The sequence below is a fragment of the Nematolebias whitei genome, chromosome 15 (genome assembly GCF_014905685.2).
Source record: "Nematolebias whitei isolate Nwh7 chromosome 15, NemWhi1, whole genome shotgun sequence".
NCBI lineage: Eukaryota > Metazoa > Chordata > Actinopteri > Cyprinodontiformes > Rivulidae > Nematolebias > Nematolebias whitei.
The window spans coordinates 30,476,204-30,494,070 of NC_056512.1; the positions used below are offsets into that span (position 1 = coordinate 30,476,204).

At 38.3% G+C, this 17,867-nt stretch overlaps 1 protein-coding gene across 1 annotated transcript in view; it reads right to left on the reverse strand.

The window, feature by feature from the left end:
• Nucleotides 1–17,867, reverse strand: part of cep112 (centrosomal protein 112) — a 135,410-nt gene that overhangs the window by 89,823 nt on the left and 27,720 nt on the right. Inside the window, exons 10-17 of the mRNA XM_037688538.1 lie at nt 16,240–16,339; nt 15,690–15,808; nt 13,546–13,689; nt 6,488–6,642; nt 6,166–6,295; nt 5,987–6,079; nt 5,818–5,877; nt 4,909–4,988 (exon numbers count right to left, since the gene is read on the reverse strand). Of these exons, the coding sequence (XP_037544466.1) occupies nt 4,909–4,988; nt 5,818–5,877; nt 5,987–6,079; nt 6,166–6,295; nt 6,488–6,642; nt 13,546–13,689; nt 15,690–15,808; nt 16,240–16,339 (881 nt within the window). The remainder of the gene's footprint in view (nt 1–4,908; nt 4,989–5,817; nt 5,878–5,986; nt 6,080–6,165; nt 6,296–6,487; nt 6,643–13,545; nt 13,690–15,689; nt 15,809–16,239; nt 16,340–17,867) is intronic.

A 17,867-nucleotide genomic window follows, 5' to 3' on the forward strand; every position in this document is an offset into this window, starting at 1 on the left:
GAGCCGCTGCAAGACAGACCGCTACAAGAGATCCTTCCTGCCCACAGCCATTAGCATCTAGAACAACTCTTTAATGAAACCAAGATGATGAGTTACAACAACATTTAATGTCCCTCTGGGATTCATAAAGTATTTTTGAATTGAACTGAATTGAATAAACATTAAATACATTTTTTGGTGACAACTCTTGCTAAAGAAGTACAACACCAGCTTTAAACCCATCAAAGTAGCTATTTACAATTTTCCTTAGAGTCAGCTCCATGGTATTGAAGTGGTACTTAACCCACCTTCAGCACCTCTTTAAGGCAGTTGTGATGGGAGGAAATATTGAGTCCCGGTGAAGCTTTTTAATATTCAGGATCCATACCTCTTGCCCACACATCTGAACACTAACTGGGGTTGCTTGGGTACTTCTGATCCCTGACTGGACCAGAGAGCTTCCCTCCAATCGTTCTGGAATGATGGACAAATACCGAGTCCACTTTAAAGACGGCTACAAAGACAGACTTCAAAAGAACGCACAGGATGCACCTTCAACGTAGAAAGAAGCCCCAGCTCATGCGTGTGTGTGGGTATGTGCACAGACACTATGCAAGTGAAAGATGACTACACACTCATAAAAAACTATGAATCACTGTTGCCAAGAGCTGATTAAATAAAATAGTCTTCCGTCAATGTGAGAAAGTGTGATAGAAAAAGGACAGTTGAAAACAGTTGATGAAATTTTAAGGGATAGAATTGCCGAGTGTGCGCATGAATTCATATTAAACACATTCAATAACAAACGTATAGAAGTTCTCACACAGTCATGCAGCCACTCACAAAGGTGAGAAGAATTTGCTTTTAGGTGATTCAGTTAGAAATAGCTTAGCTTTAGGGCGTGTACTGGTAACAATAAGGTAAAACTCCCACCGCATGGTTCTCACAAAGTTCGGAATGAGTGAAAGAAAATCGGTACGATAAGATTATAAAAATTGTTGAGAAAATAAAAAAAACAGAAAGACTGATTTTAACAGTCAGGTGGATTTCTGATGTAAGTTTGAGGTCATTGTTGCAAAAGCAGGCAAGCTGTTCCCCAGATGAGCTCCCCCTTTGTATAAAACCTCCCCCCACTCTGTGGTGCATCTCTGCATCGCTATGCAAATGCCCTGTAATGATCTGAGGCACGCTGGGATGAAAGAAGTAGAAAGAAACTTCTCAGTGCAGCTTTGTGGTGCTTTCTGTTGTTGTTGCTATAGTAACAAAGACCTGGCACTCAATTTGATGCAGCAATGCTTATTTGCATCGCAGGACTAGGTGCTATTCTTTTTAATATTTCCCTACACTTTAAAGAAGATTGTAAACAGGTTGGGTTCCTCTGCTTTCACCAGTTGAATGGATAAACACGTGCGCCCACCACACAAAATCTGGCACGTAGACAGCATCTTGAGCAGTTCTGCTTGTTTAATTTTATCATCTATTCTCCCATACGCACACACACACACACACACATACACACCTGCAGAACTGTCTTGCTTTGACTTTGAAGTTCTTCTGGATCGCCTTTAAAGGCCTTCAGTGTTGCCACAGCAGCAGGCAGGTAGAAGACATCAGAGTGCTTACTGTGTGTGTGAGTGTGTGTATGTGTGTGTGAAGTCTGAGTACTTAATTAGCAAAGTGCCCGGTGGGGCCCGTTGCCGTTTCTCAGTGTTTAACACTAAACGAGGGAACGACTGCCTCGTTACTGATGCTAACAATGAAAATAATTTAAGCACCGACTGATCTGCCTGCTGCGTTTCAGCTCATTCTGTGGTGCTCGGCTGACAATGACAAGAAGCAAGTATGGCCGTCAGTGTCCTCTTGTGATATTTATACTGAATGTTAAAGCACAAAACTCTAAAATAAGTCCTCTTGTTACTGAACACTGACAGAAACACAGAGGAACGGTGATAATAAGATGTCCTACAACTTGAGAGAACTTCATCCTGACAGAATAGAATCAGTTTGTTTGCCAACACATCACTAAAAAGCATTAATAAACAGTTTTTATTAAGCCAATGAAAATGACCAAAAAACACCTAGACTTACTCTATATTCTTATATACATATTCTATATACTCTAATTAATCCCTTGATTGCCTAATACTCTTACAAACAGGTCCAACAACTCTTTGGCTGTTTATTGGTCTGGCCTGTTGTGATCAGTTATGCAGAACACACTCAAGCTTTAAAGGAAATGGCCTCCCTTTCCTTCACCTGTTTGCTCTTGTTTATATGTTTGTGTCAAGCTGGTGTCTGTGTCCAGCAGTCACTGAGCGAAAAGCCGAGTGCTTACAGTAAATAGCTCTATAGAGAAGGAAAGATGAAGCTTTAAATAGTGTCTAAGCTGAAGCCTATACTCTCCAAAAAGAACCTCGAGACAGTGATCCACGCCTTCATAACATCTAGGCTTGATTACTGCAATTCACTTCTGTTTGGAATCAGTCAGTCCTCCATTGCTCGTCTACAACTGGTCCAAAATGCTGCAGCCCGATTTTTAACTGGTACAGGCTATAGAGAGCACATCACGCCAGTTTTGGCCTCCCTGCACTGGCTACCCATTCACCTTCGGATCCATTTCAAAATTCTCATGTATGTTTTTAAATCACTGAACAGTTCCGCCCCATCCTATCTCACTGATCTTCTGCAGCCATATGTCCCACCGCGCTCTCTGAGGTCAGCAGACCAGATGCTTCTCTCAGTCCCAGAAACCCGTCGTAAGCTCAGAGGTGACAGGGCTTTCTCTGTTGCAGGTCCACGACTGTGGAATGAGTTGCCACTGAGTGTCCGGCAGGCTCTCTTTAAGTCTCGCTTGAAGACCCACTTCTATTCGCTTGCCTTTAACACGGTGTGATTTGTTTTGGCCCGGTCTGTTCTCTACTCTGTTGGCCATTTTAGTTAGCTTCTGCTGCTATTTGTATCTGTATTTCTATTTTATGTTTTCCTGTCTGCTGTGCATGTTTGGTTCTTTTGTACAGCACTTTGGTTGGCCTTGTTGCTGTTTTAAGTGCTCTATAAATAAATTGGTATGGTATGGTAAATAGCTTTTTCTTTTAAACATAATTATTTAATTTTAAAAACATTTAACACCCTTACTAACAGCTTTAAATGTAACTTGCATAACAAAACAAACTGTGGACAAAAACAGTTGATTAATTAATGTTAATGAGTTGCATTTTATTCAGATCAAACTGTTTCACTCTCCCTGGTGTTATGCATTTTGCCTTCCCTGCGTGAAGAAGTTTAATTCACTACAATTTGAAGCCCCAGGCTAAGAACCCAAAAACAATGAGGCTCTAGATATTCAGCAACAGTGAATGATTATGTTTTTGACCGTCTTTGTGCGTTTGTGTGTCTGTCTGTCACCAAAATATCTCATGAATCACTGGACAAACTATTAAAACTTGCAGAAAGTAATCACAGGATGCTAATATACAACTGATTAGGTTATAGACTAGAGATGACTACCACAAACAATTCAACTTAAAAAACACAAAACTGGCTATAATTCAGTGAATATTACAGACACTGAACAAAAGTTTGGTTTGGTAGTAGGCGAGTCATCCCCAACACATACTCTCATGAAACTAACTGAAAAGGTTGACCGATAATGTTGCCACAACAATTTGATGTACTGTAATCAAAAAGCTTTACCAGACGTATAATAAAAACTTCTGGTAAAGGTTTTCTTTTATTATTACATTTCTAATTTAACAATATCCCTTAATGTCACTTCAAATAACAAACATTCAAATAAGATGGGGAAAATACAAAGCAATTAAGTTTTCTCTTTGTGTCCAATACATATCAAACATCAGTCAAGGAAAGTTCTGAGCTCAAACACTTTCCAGGTTCTTAGCTTTAGTAATTTCTCTCTTAAAAAAAAAAGATCAAAGAGAGTATAGAGGTTGGCTTGTTAAAACCAAACTCCACCTTAAATCAAGATTCATACTCACTGTTCTTATGATCAAAGAGTGAAGCCATGAGTTATAAACAACACTTTAATAAAGTCTGATTTCACAAAGTGAAGCCATAGAATGTAACTGTGAGAAAAATCTTATGCTTTACAGACATAGGATACAATTAAGGGTTTTGGAATAGAAATAGAAATGCATTAAAGTTGCTTAGATAGTGTTTGTTAAACCTCAATACCCTTTAGTTAAATTATGATCTAATTGACCCACGTCCCACATCTTAGCTCGGTTTACATGAGACTATGCATTTTATAATATAGAGGATTCAGCTGTAAGATTCTGCAGCATAAACACATGCTTGTAAACACAAACAGAAGTACAGTAGTCCCTCGCTACTTTGCAGTTCGTTTTTCTCGGACTCGCTCTATCGCCGTTTTTCAAAGTAAGCTTGGACATGACACACAGTTGGCTGATTGATGGATGAGCTGCACGACAGGCATGAAATTTTTATTTAAAATAAATTATTTTAAATTATTTAGCACCTGCTGCACCTCTGTGCAGCCCACACTGCAGGATAAGCTTCCTCCTGCAGCTGATCAGCTGATCTCCGTGCAGAGCGGAGAAGTGGGCGTGGCCAAGAGCACTTGCAGGTGTCAGGGAGCTGAAATCATGACATTCTGTGCTCTTTTAGTGCATTTAGAGTTTAGAAACAACATTTAGAATTTTGCAAGAGTGTGGGAAGGGTTTATATATATATATATATATATATATATATATATAACTAATTTCTACTTCTTTCTACTTCAGGGTACGGATCCCCCGCGGTAAACGAGGGGCTACTGTAATTACATTGTAAATATTTAGTTTGACTTTGTGATCAGCAGTTTGTAGTAAAATCATTTTTGAGATTTAGCCTGTATATTGCACTAATTATTTCAAGCAACAAAATCTACTACGTTAGTGTTTTTTTCTGTACCTTAGAGATTCTTCTAGTTTGGCAATCTTCCTCTTTGCATCCATTTTCTCCTTCTCTGCCTCGTTGTGAACCACCACCATCTGACAGAGTGAAAGCGTGACAGAGATAGAGGTGCAGAGTGAGTACTAAACCAGGACATAAACATCTGTCAGGAAAACTCTCCTGTCTCCTTTGACCTTCTGCATATGGTCTCTTTTCTCTATTGCATGATCTCAAGTATTATCTGAGTGCTTGGAGGACCTCTCACTGCAGATCTACAGCAGCCATATGTGCCGTTCTCATGCTTTAAATACATCAAGGTCTCTTTTATTGGCCTTATTCAGACAGGAAACAGAAATCTTTCCACAAAAAACTTCATAAAATAAACAACACTTTCTTGTATTGCTTGCTTCCTGTCACCTTGCAAGAAGAAACACAGGAGAAAGGAAAAGTTGAGAGAAATACTGGCTGATTACAAGAAGCAGACATCAAAACCAAAACTCCTGAGAGGCCTAATTGAAATTCTCCCTGAACTTGAATAAAGAACACACATGCCTGCTAAGTTTTTGCAGGTGTATCAGGTAAAAGGGCCCACAGACGTTAGTCTGCCACCAGTATGGCACTTTGAAGATGACCCAGGTGCAGCGCAGCCTTTAAACCTGATCCTTACCCCCAAAAGTCTGGCTTAGACTGGTCTGGTCCAACTCAGATTAATTAACAATGACCTTTGAATTCTGCACTTTATAACTGCTCCCTAACTTTAAAAGATACTTTCTCAAAAGTAAAGAGCATGGGGAATTAGATATTAGCCTTGGTACACAAAAGGGACAGTTAAAATAGCACAAGGTTCTCTTCTCCAGCATACTTTAAAGTTAATTTTAATGTACTCCTGTTTGAATGTTTTAGTGTAACAGAAACAAGGAACACTACCTTTTTCTCACAGCTGACCTGCAGTTCATCTTTTTCCTGCTGAAACTTCATCTCCTGATCCTGAAAGAAAGCAGAGCACTAATGCTAAAGTGCAGCATAGACACTAGCATGCACACATTAATTTTTTTTTTTAATTTGTGCATAGATCTGCCACCATTCAAAACCATACCCTGACTTGTTGGTGTCTTCGATGCTCACTGTCCTGGAGCTGCTGTTTGAACCGAGCCACAGTCTTCTCCAAGTCTTCTATCACATTAAAGGCCTGCAGGAGAAAATGGATATAAGGAAAAAAATAAATATCTTGCATCAGTCTTCTGGGGAAAGGCTGTGTGTGTGGCTAATATGAACCTTAGCAGCAGACAGAGCATGTTCCTGATGTAAGTGACTAATATCGGCTTCGTGTTTGGCTTGAAGCTTCTGTAAGCTCTGCTCATGTTGCTCACTCTGCTGCTCCTTCTCCTTCTGCAGCAGCAGCACCCTGCACACATTTAACAGCTGGATTAGAATTACATCTTTGTTCCTCTTATACAGTCTTTCAACTGCATTCATTGCACTCTGACAAAGTCTAAATGTTGTGCATGATTATAATTAAGCAGTTTTAGAGCTTGTATCCTTTTGTCACCACTGTATTTCTTTCATCTGCCTTTATTTCACATAAAAAGCTCCATACCGTCTGTTAGCTTCTTGCAGTTCAGCACTGACGGATGCAGTGTGGATCTCCAGCTGTGCCTTTTCCTGAGTGACTCTCTGACGCAGTGAGTTGCCCTTTTCCACCTCCACCGATTGCTGCCTCACACGCGTCTCCAGCTCACGCACCATTTGCTCCTGAAACACAAGGATGCACAAAAACCACAACGTGAAACAGCTTGAAATTACTCAGGGAACATGTATGAGATGACATCAAGGGTTGTTTCTAAACTAAACACAAAAAGTATGCTGGTAATATGTGGTGAAAAGTGTAGCTAGCGGGTCCTTTAACTTTGTTCCTTCAGCATAAGTGCTGTCACTCTCAAAGGATGTCGTGAACTCTGCTAATCAAAATCAAAGATTCTGTTTAAACAGATCAAGTTTTGTGCTGATCGTCTTCAAAGAAATGCAAAAAAACCCCCAAACAACAAATAAATAAAGTAACTTGACTATGCTACATTTGTTCACAGCCTAAAGCATGTTTCAAACTCAAGGCCCGTGGACCAGATCTGGACATATAATAACATTTTATCTGGCCCCAAATAAATATTTAATATGTTATTAGATTTGGCCCATTAACCTGGGACAGATTAAGGTCAAGGTCAAGGCTCTTAATTGTCATTCGCATAACATGTGGTACATGAGGTGGAACAAAATTGTGTACACAGAGTCCCAGTTACATCCAACAATAGCAAAAATATAAATTGTAAAAGAAACAGTACTAAGATTCTAAGATATAAACTAAGAAATACATAAACCAAGAACTATGCTAAACACTTAATAGTGCAAAACAATATGCCGAACAACAGCAGCACGAACATGAGTGTAATCAGATGAGTACGAATGAACACAGCAGCATGAAATAAATCAGCAGCATGAGATCAGCAGCATGGATAATCAGCAGCACATAACAATCAAAGTGGCATTACAGTGACTTTTTTTCCCACAGTGATTATTCTGGTTAGAGATTCATGAGTCTAACAGCCTCAGGGTAGAAGCTGTTCCTCAGTCCAGTGGTTCTACACTTAATGCTCCTCAATCTCCTGCCTGAGGGGAGTGGGGCAAAAAGTGTGTGAGCTGGGTGAGTGGGGTCCTTCATGATGCAGGTGGCTCTCTTCCTGCATCTAGAGGTGTAGATGTCTGTGATGGTGGGAAGGCTGACTCCAAGGATCTTCTGTGCAGCCTTCACCACTCTCTGCAAAGCTTTTCTTTCTGCAGCTGTGCAGCCTCCATGCCACACGATGTTGGAGCACATGCTTGAGACCAAATAGTTTGCCTATTAGTTTTTTTCTGTAATCTCTCTTTAGTTGTCTTAATTAGTAGCAGAGGTTAGGATTTTTATAAATCATTTAATCTGATAGATTGTGATAAATTGTGTTACTAAGAAATAATAAATAAAAAGGCTGAAGATGCAGAAAACAAGGAATAGAAAATAAATATTAATGATGCTCTGATGTGACACAGTAGCACACCCCACCACCCCCGTAACAGAGTTGACACTCCTGATCTCAAGGACTTGTTCATCATACATTTGGCACAGACTTTCTACAATTCCAGTAACATCACAAAAAATAAAATCAGAGGGTTTTAACAACTAGTATTAACGTTTCAAGTACATGTAGTACTGCTGTAGTTCCCATCATGCGTTTGTCTCCTTGACCACAGAACCATCTCTGTACAAAGTGCTTTTATTTTTTTATTTTATAATGGGCAGCAAACTCAATCTAACCACAATACATAAATAGATGCTCACAAAGTTATTTTATTTTTTTTCTGCTGAAGTTTTACATTGCATCAGAAAATAAATAAAATATGTAATCGTTTGACAGCAACTGGAAAACTACTGTGAAAAGTTATACAACGTTTGTGCCATGTATATTTTTTCAATATTTTGATATTTTACTTTTGTTCTACTTAACTTTCTACCATGTTTTTATTTGAATCTGCTTTAATAATAAAAAGGATGACTCAAAAGGTTTTGGAATATTCACATAATGGCTGTAAACCGTATTTACAGTTAACCAGGCAGGCAGGATAGAACTGTCAGATACGTAGGTAAATGAAACTGTCATCACACTGAAAACAGAGCACAGGAAGAAGACTTATCGGAGTCCCTTGATGTTTCACAGTTGCAGATGTAAAAACCTGCCAGCACTAATGTGCCTCACATGGGTGTGTTAGAAAAACACAGTTTTAATGTACAAGAAACCAACACTACCAGTTAGGTTTTAAACCTCTATACCAAGTCACTCAAGACTGCATTTAAGATTAATTTAGATTTTTCCACTGTATATTATTTTAGGTGTTTCAAAAGCTCCATCTGAATCCGATTTTCAATTAAGGCAACAATCAGAACATCTTCTAGCTGTTTTCAATAAAAATAATGTTTTTTCCTGCTACTGTCCCTCAGCATGTACATGTGTCTTATGGAACGTGGTCCAGGCAAGTTGATAAAGGATGGAACGTGCTAGTCGATCTAGATGTTGACAGGAGCTGGCGATGACAGCAGGTGGAACGACGAGGGAGGAGGGAAAGGGAGCGTTTGAAAAGAATGCGAGAGCAGAGCTGATCAAGGCTGGCGAGAGGGATTCTTGTCTTTGTGTCAGCAGCACGGGGTGTTAAGAGAAGAAACAAGGGGCTCTGTGTTGTGTTGTGTTGTGCTGGGACACGTGCTGACACCCGGCTCCCTGGCAGTAGATGAGAAGAGGCGCGTCTGCATACTGAGGCTTGACTGGGCACACCTGGACAGGCTCCGGGGGAGCAGATCAGGTCCAATAATTAGGTGTTTAAGAAGGAGAATTGCTTTTTTTTTGTGACATGAAGATTATATAAACTACATCATGAGCTCTGCTCCCTTTCAAAGATATAAAGATAAAGTCTTTGAAGTTTCAGCAGTAAAGTAGTTTTACTGTGAAGGACATCCATTTACAGTGTTTGTGGACTAAGGCCAGCAACTGGAAAGCAGCCTGCATCAGCAGCCATCTCCTGAGGCTCGCCAAGCTGTGTGCATGAATGTATAATGTTGATTAAACTCTGGAAAGAGAGTCAAGTCACGAGAAATGGAGAGGATGCCATAAGAGACGATAAACTTTTAATAAGGCTGTTTTTACAGTAAAATGTGGTAATTGCTTAGTCAGAGATTTTACCTGCAAGTCGAGCCTCTATTCTAACTTATACTATCTAGGTTTGTAAGAACAGTTGTTGAATTATGAATATGACTTCAATAATGCCTGCTCTAATGAGCATTAGTTTACATTTTAGCCATCACAATGGTACAAGAAACAGCAGGGGTTTTAGTACTATTGCAAGTTTTCTGCACCTGGTAATAAAACAAACAAAACAAAACAAAAAAAAGGCTGAGACAAAAAGTGTCATTTCACTGCACTGCTTCTGTCCTTTTGCTTGTGCCTTGAGATGAAGTTGCCTCAGATAGTTAATCTACCCCAACACAAAAAATAAAAAGAAACAAACCAACTGAAGAACTAAGTTTTCCATAAACACAAAGAACTGACAAAACAGGGAACTACTGATGTACGTCCAGCTGGTTATTTTACTGTAAGCCTCCTATGACCATCAACCTCTGGTGCTGACGAAGACAACCCTGATGATCAAGAAATGTGTCAGATCGGTGAAAGGCAAAGTGTCACTATACGTAAAAAAGTACTTTATCGTTTATTTTTTCAACCTATTTAGGATTAGTTCTTATTTCAATTCAAAAGTCCCAAACGGTTGATTATGCTTTGTAAGTTTGTAATCAAGTTATTGGGCTAAAAATAATCTTAAAATGACACAGGAAAAATATAATATTAAAAAATAATGATATTTTATTCTTTGCTCAATATACAAGTTATTAACAATTACAATTATTTTTAATTAATTAAACTCAGGTCTATCTTGAACATGAGTCCTTGTGACTCACTATCTGTATAAAGAAAGGTTAAATAAAATAAAAATAAAATTGTTTCATTTTTAGAAGTGCACTTCACAATCCCAAAATGTTCAGCACTTGGATAAAGATTTTTTTTAAACAAAACCAACCAAATAAAGATGATTTCAGAATGGGAATTAGATAATTTATAGCAAGCAGTTAACACAAGCACATGATTAAAGTGATCGAGCCTTCTTGCCCTCAGTGTCAATAAGACAATATTCAACAAAGATAATAAAACACATTTGGATTTTAAGTTATTGTTAAGTCAGAGACAGACTGAATAAAAAAATAAAACACAGATTACAGTAATGTGTCTGAACCGGTGAAAGACAGACAGATTTGCTCACAGTTTTGATTTTTTAACCTTTTTGAGCAAATGTGAAAAATATCATTGTTGCACTTGGCCATGTTACGTCTGCTTATGAAAATGTTCTTGTCAGAGTGCAAAATTTTGATGAAAATATATATGCACATAAATCAACAATTACATCATGTGTCATTTACGAAGCTCTGAGTCCAACAAACGATCTACAAGAACATGCACAGTCCATTGTAAAAATAATTACTGTAGAAAAAAAGCCAAGTTTTGCATGATATGGCTGTTTGTTGCTGTGCACAGCAACAACTGGAGGTGACTTTGTCGAAGAGGTTATCAGTTCGTATATATCTTTATTATATAAGTGGCTTTAAGAATCTGTTGGACTCCTGGCAGGGACTAATGCAGACATGCTCCTGTTTTTAGTTTTCTACATTTGCCTTAGAATCTAGCTGTTTTTTGTTACCTTTTTCTTTTAGCCATCCTATTTGTTAAAAATAAATAAATAAATAAATAAACAAACTGTAGTATGACTTTTATAACTGTTTATTGTTGTTGCTGTTGTCCATTGTTGTTGTCATTTTTTGTTGAAATCAGGTCTCTCTTGTAAATGAGTCCTCGAGGCTCAATGGGATTTACCTCTCTAAACAAAGGTTGAATGAATGAATGAATGAATATCTTATCTTTATATTTATATATTTATACCCACATATAAAAAGGTTATACACTAAATAAATACTGTCCTTATTTTTGTTTTGTGGCTGTATATAAGAACTGCATTGTTACAAAAATAAAACGTGTCATAAGTAAATTGCAGGCTTTTTAATTCACAAAGTCATTTTCTTTTTAACTTTACTCTAATTTGAACTGTTCCTGATAGATTAATAGATCAGTGGAGTTTTGAAGTCCCATCCACAGAACTACTAAATCTAAATTATCACCAGAGGCTTAATTGCCCCAGATACTAAATCGGACTCAAAGAGATCCTGCAGCTGCTTAAAGTCCAATTTAACACTGCTGTCCACAGTATGTCTGTAGCTCAGGCCAGCATTACAGCAGGAAGACACCTAATTCCCAATGACAAAGGGCTTGTTTCATTTTTTTGGTCTCTGTCTGTCCTTTATTATTAAAGGGGAGGTCTTATCATTGGCTCCACACCATCTAGTCTCTGATGCCTCTTAAATGCAGGCCTGTTGGCAGATTAAGGCCAGAAGAAATAGGTGTGACATGGATGAAAATCCTGGAATGTTGATACAGATCGTAATTATATCTTACATGTAATGTAAGGATAGAAAGCCCACATAGCATACTATATAAAGAACAGCACATTTGACTGGTGTTGATGATCCCAGCTAATGAAATGTGTACAATCCTATTGGAAACCAGTCTTTTCATATAACATCAAAGACGCTGCAGATTTGAGGTGTGTGTGTGCGCGCACGCATATCTTTGAAGACAATCATAGCAATGAGTAAGATTTAATATGGACTAAGATCAAAGGCGTTTAAAGCAATGACAGGCAGAGAATATTGAAGTTACTCCCATTCAGATGTTAAAGGATGCCTCCCTTCATTTAAACCAATATAAAATAAGGTAGGTCAGTGTTTTCTTATTAGGTTTGTTGATGGGTGTATACATTTGGAGTTACACAAGACAGAGTTAGATATTGTAATCTCCTGTACCTCACTGTAAAAATGTGAACGTTTTTCACAAACATTATATAAAAGGTAGGGTGGACAAGCGTACCGAGTGTCAGGAATTTAAATTAGATCAGTTTGATCTTGAATGTGTCACGGTCAGTGCAGGGTAGGTTGGACCCAACGTGCAGGCAGACACAGAGGGACTTCAAAGGTAAACTAAAAACTGATTGATTTTAAATGAACGAGAACAAAAAGCCAGCGTGGCAGCAACAAACTTAAAAACTCAGGAGGGAAAAACACAGAGAGCACGAGGAGGACCGAGACATCTGAACATCTCAGGAGCTGCTGGAGTGGTAAAGACTGGTAATATACGAACTGAGGGAGGAAAGTGGAAGCACCTGGACTAATTGCTGATTAGGGACAGGTGAGGGCGGGGACTAACTGGAAAAATACTGTGGAAGCTGACAAATGAGATATAACACTGGAAAACATGAAGACAAGGATTAATCTAAATAAGATAAACTGAAACGCGAGCGGATAAGAATCTAAACTAACAGGGAACAGACAAATAACAGAAGCTCACAAACAAAAAATCTCCAAGAACATAAATAAACTCAAAGACTCACCAAATAATCAAAGCAAAAACAGACCGATAGGACAGAATGATTTTCATTTGAAGCAGGTTAAATTAGGAACAACAAACAGTTGCATATAAATCACATGTGTTGCAAACAAACTCTTGCCTAGATTATCGCCACACTGTAGCCTGCTGCTGGACTGATCATTGAATCAAAGGAGAAACGAGCTCTGGATCAGTTTACATTAAAATAAAATGAAAATATGTGCATACAATGTTCTTAAATTAAAGAATAATGAGATTATTTCTGAATATTTGTAGTGTTTTGTTCAGTAATTTATAGAAGATTGAAACAGGTGCAGTTAAAATGTGTCAATAAAATGAGGTGAATCCAAACAGTTAATGGGTTTCATTATGTAAATGTAGTGAATAAAAATACTGAAAATATGTGGACTGTAGTGGACTTTGGAGAAAAATAAAGCAGGATAAAAAGGTACTAAAGTACAGTGTGTAAGTAAATGCTCTTAGCCAATTCCCTTCATTGAACACAAACACTCACACATGTATCACTACTTACTGTGGCCTGTGCACGAGCAGTATACTCCGTCTCCATCTTAGCCAGTCTCTGGTTGGTGTCTTCCAGCAGCTCCTGGATATTTTCTGTGTGTTTCTTCTGCATTTCAAACTTTTCTTGCTCCATTTCTGCCATAGCAGCATGCAGCTGAGAGGGCAGAGGAAAGCTGATTTAGTCACAATTTTACTGTAATATTAGCAAATTTGTTGTATTTATTTCTAAATTACAACCATAGTTCTGAAAAAGTTGGCACATTGTGTAAAATGTACATAAACATGGAATGCAACGATTTATAAATCTCATAAGTTCTTAATTTATTCAAAATGGAACATGATAAACATGTCAAATGTTTAAATAAAAAGCACTAGTAGTTTTGATAATGATGGCAGCAACACGTCAACAAAACAACAAAAGGCTGTAAAAGTTACATGGCACAAATAAAAAGCAGAAACGAACTGGGTTAACTGGCACCAGGTCAGTAAGACCTGGTGCCTTAGAGGACTGGGAATAAGACGAGAGGCTGGATCTTTCAGAAGTCAAGATGAAGAGAAGTTCACCAGTCTGCAAAAAACTGTCTAAAAATAGTGAATAAAATATTGATTTCTAAAACTTGAAAATTATTGCACTATGCTTTTATTTACATTTTATACATCACCCCATCTTTTTCATTATTTTGTTTATATCCTGATGCATGCTCAATAATCCAGGTAGAAAAATCTAAAAAAGTTAAATCTGGTCCTCTGGACATTTAAAAAAACAAAGCAAAACAACAAAAAAAAGTAGAAACGTTTCGTCTTTCATCCGAAAGACTTCTTCAGTCTGAGGTGCTGTATTCAGCTCAGTCTTATAAATAGCCCCTTCTCAGAGTGGATCAACCAGTTTTGCTGCTGACAACCAAAACATCATGTGATCATGTGAGCAGCTGGTTTTGGTTGTCAGCAGCAAAACTGGTTGATCCAGAGTGGTGGCGCAGAGGTTAGAAGATGGGCTTGTGATCGGAAAGTCGCAGGTTCACCTCCCGGTACCGTCAACATCAAAATGTGGGTGGAAAAGGTGAAACACCCACACCTGCCTCCACCCTCATTCGCCCCACTCTGGGCCCCTGAGCAAGGCCCTTAACCCCCACCATCTGCTCCCTAAACAGGTCTCTCTTGAAAATGAGTTCTCGTGGCTCAATGAGACTACCTGGGTAAATAAAGGGTAAATGAAAAAAATAATAAATCATGTAAATAATATCACCGTAGTCAATGGAGGGAAGGAAAGTCACAGTTACAAGGCATTTCCTAGCATTCAGAGTTAAACAAGAAAGAAACCCAGTTTTACTTTCAATTTATTTAACAAGTTTTCGACATAAAAGCGAGATGCTAATCGACCAAGATACCCAAGTATTTATAAGAATCGACAAACTCAATAGGAACACCATTTGAAGATAAAATAAAAGGAAGGCTTGCTGGTACCGACTTCCTGTTTGAAAACAACATCCCTTTGGTTTTATCAGCATTTAGCAGAAGTTTGAGATGGAACAAATCTGACTGGATGATGTTGAAAGCAGAATGTAAAAGCTGGAAACCCTTAGCAACTTTTTTAAAAACTGTTTTAGCTTGACAGTAAACAACTGTGTCGTCAGCCTAAAAACAAGGATGCATCAGGAATGATCTGATCTACATTACTTATGTAGACTGTGAAGAGGGTGGGTCCTAAGACCGAACCTTGTGGTACACCATTGTTAACAGTTAGATAACTGGAAGTAGTACTGTTATATTGAACACACTGCCTTCGATCTGAGAGAGAATTAGAGAAATAACCAATTGTGTGAGCTGAGAAACCAGTTTCTGAGAGCTTATGAGACATTATGTCATGGTCCACAGTGTCAAAAGCTTTAGACAGGTCTAAATAAAGTGCAGCACAATAATCTTTATCATCCAGTGCTTCAACAACATCATTAAAAACCTTCAGCAAAGTTAAAAATAAAGTTAAAATACAACAATCAATAAAAGTTTAATTAATGGTTCCATCCTTTTTTTTTTTAAGAACAGCTGACTGTATGACTTTCTTGCATAGAAATAGTTTACATTAACCATACGTTAACCCGTTGCTTCCCGTTGGCTTGGAACACCTCAACAATGTAGGGCTTTAAAGTTTCACACCTTCTTCTCCCACTCGTTTTTTATCGAGTCGGTGCTCCGATCCGACATCATCTTCAGCTCCTCTATCTGCCTCTCTTTGCTCTCGCAGATGACCTGAGATTCCCGCAGCAAACTTTGAACTGTGGGAGAGCAAAGACGCAAACGCTTAGAAAGCAGTCACGTCTTGCCTCAGGGTATAAACACATGGATACGCACAGAGAGACGTGCACATTGGTGCACTGATGAGCTGCCTGTTAAAGTGTGTCAAAACAGATTTACTTCTTTAAAAATGGCAAGTTTTGCAACTAAATTTATGTTTTTTGTTTAAGCACTTTTGGAGTAGGATAAAAAGTGACATTAGGGGGAGAAGCCCACAAATGGAGAAAAAAACATCTATATAAAAAAAAACACAAATTATGTGATTAAACTTTTGACTGAGCAGCACAGCTGGAGAACATCAGTCTACACCAGCAGCCTCTCACTGAATTGTATCTTTCTGGGCTTTTTACTCTGAGTGTTCAGAGACACTTCTATAAACATCCTTCCAGTGAACACCACAATCATCTCTCACCTTTCTTTTCCAGCTTTCGGATCATCTCCTCTGATTCTTTCTGCTTGGTCCGGAACATGCTCTTTACCTCTTCAATCTCACGATTTTTTCGGTCCAGTATCTAAAGAATGTAGAAAAGAAAGTATTTGTTTGGCTCTTTATTTTGTTGTGTTGTTCTTTTTTATGATTTAAGACTTTTTGACTTTCATTCTACTGGAGCAAACCAAAAGTCATCAGTGAACAAGTTTATTAAGATAAAACTCAGAAAAAACATTTTGTTTAATTTTGATTAATATGGTGTTTCTTCTCAAGCTGAGTTGACTTAAAGGATGTGTTCTATACAAGGACATCTGTGCAGCAAATTCCCAAATGACCTGAAAAAAACTCCTCCTTCCTATGCCTATCTATTCCTTAGGAGGCTGCAGGCAAACGGAGGAAAATGGCAGCTGAATGAACCACCTGTGCAGAGGTGATGAAGTAAATGCATCTGCTTGCTGCTGCCATCTGGACGTAATTAGTTAAATTAGGCGAAGAGTTGCAGCTCCAGTTACAGAAACACAGCCTACCACTCTTGTTCTCAGTTGAATAATGTGCACATGCTGTATATATTGTGTGATTGGCCGCACCTTTTGCTGAGATGGTCAAATTCAGGATTTCTTTTGAAAAGTTCTGGAAGAGCTACACTTTTAGACACAACAGAACAATCATTTATCTGTTTTAGGCATGCATCTCACAACACAGTATAAACTTATGTATGCCAACCACACACAGTGGGTTGATATGGTTTTCTGTCTGAAATGACAGAAAGACAAAAACGAGTTTTTGTTTGTTTATAGACCCCTATGAAGCCACTTATTAGCCCAGCCTGCCATCATCTGTGTGTGAATAGGTTGGGGTAGATGAAAGGACGATTGGGCGCCTGGAGCAAAGGTCACAAAACATTTAGAGATAACCCATTTTCCCCCTCCATTTCACTACCCCAAAGAGACTTTTGTCTTTTAAGGGTTTGCCAGATAAGGTGATGTCACAGTGTCAGGTCTATAAAAAGTGGGCTAGACGGTGGGAAATGGCAGCTTTTAGGGTGCCTAATATAGAATTTTATAAGACATCCTAATGCAGTGGGAGTTCAGCTTGGCTAACTAAAGTTTTAACAAGTGACTGAACTAAAAAAAAAAAAAACCTGAAATACCCTAAAAATAAATAAATACTCCAGTAACAAGAAAAGTGTGAATATCTGCCATAACATTACAATCCATAGAGAGGCAAAATAATAAACTAATTGCATTTATTAGCAAACAACACTCTGGGCTGTTCTCTTATTAGCCTCCTCATTTTCAGAACATTAACAATTATCAGTATGGAGCAAGTCAGCGGGGGAGAGGGCGGACTCCAGAAACCATCTTAGCACCATCAAACTGGTTGACCTACTATGTGAAAGTGATATTTATAAGGCTGAGTTTGTTGTGGCTCCTTGGACTGATGAAAGTTTTTGGATGAAAGACGAAACGTTTCAACAAAAAGAAACCGTCCAGAGGACCTGACTTAACTTTGTTGGAATTATCGGTATCTTTTTTTCAGTTTACGCCTCATTCAAGAGCAAACAAATACAAAAAGATCAACATTGTCCATCTTCCATGAAACGTATTAAA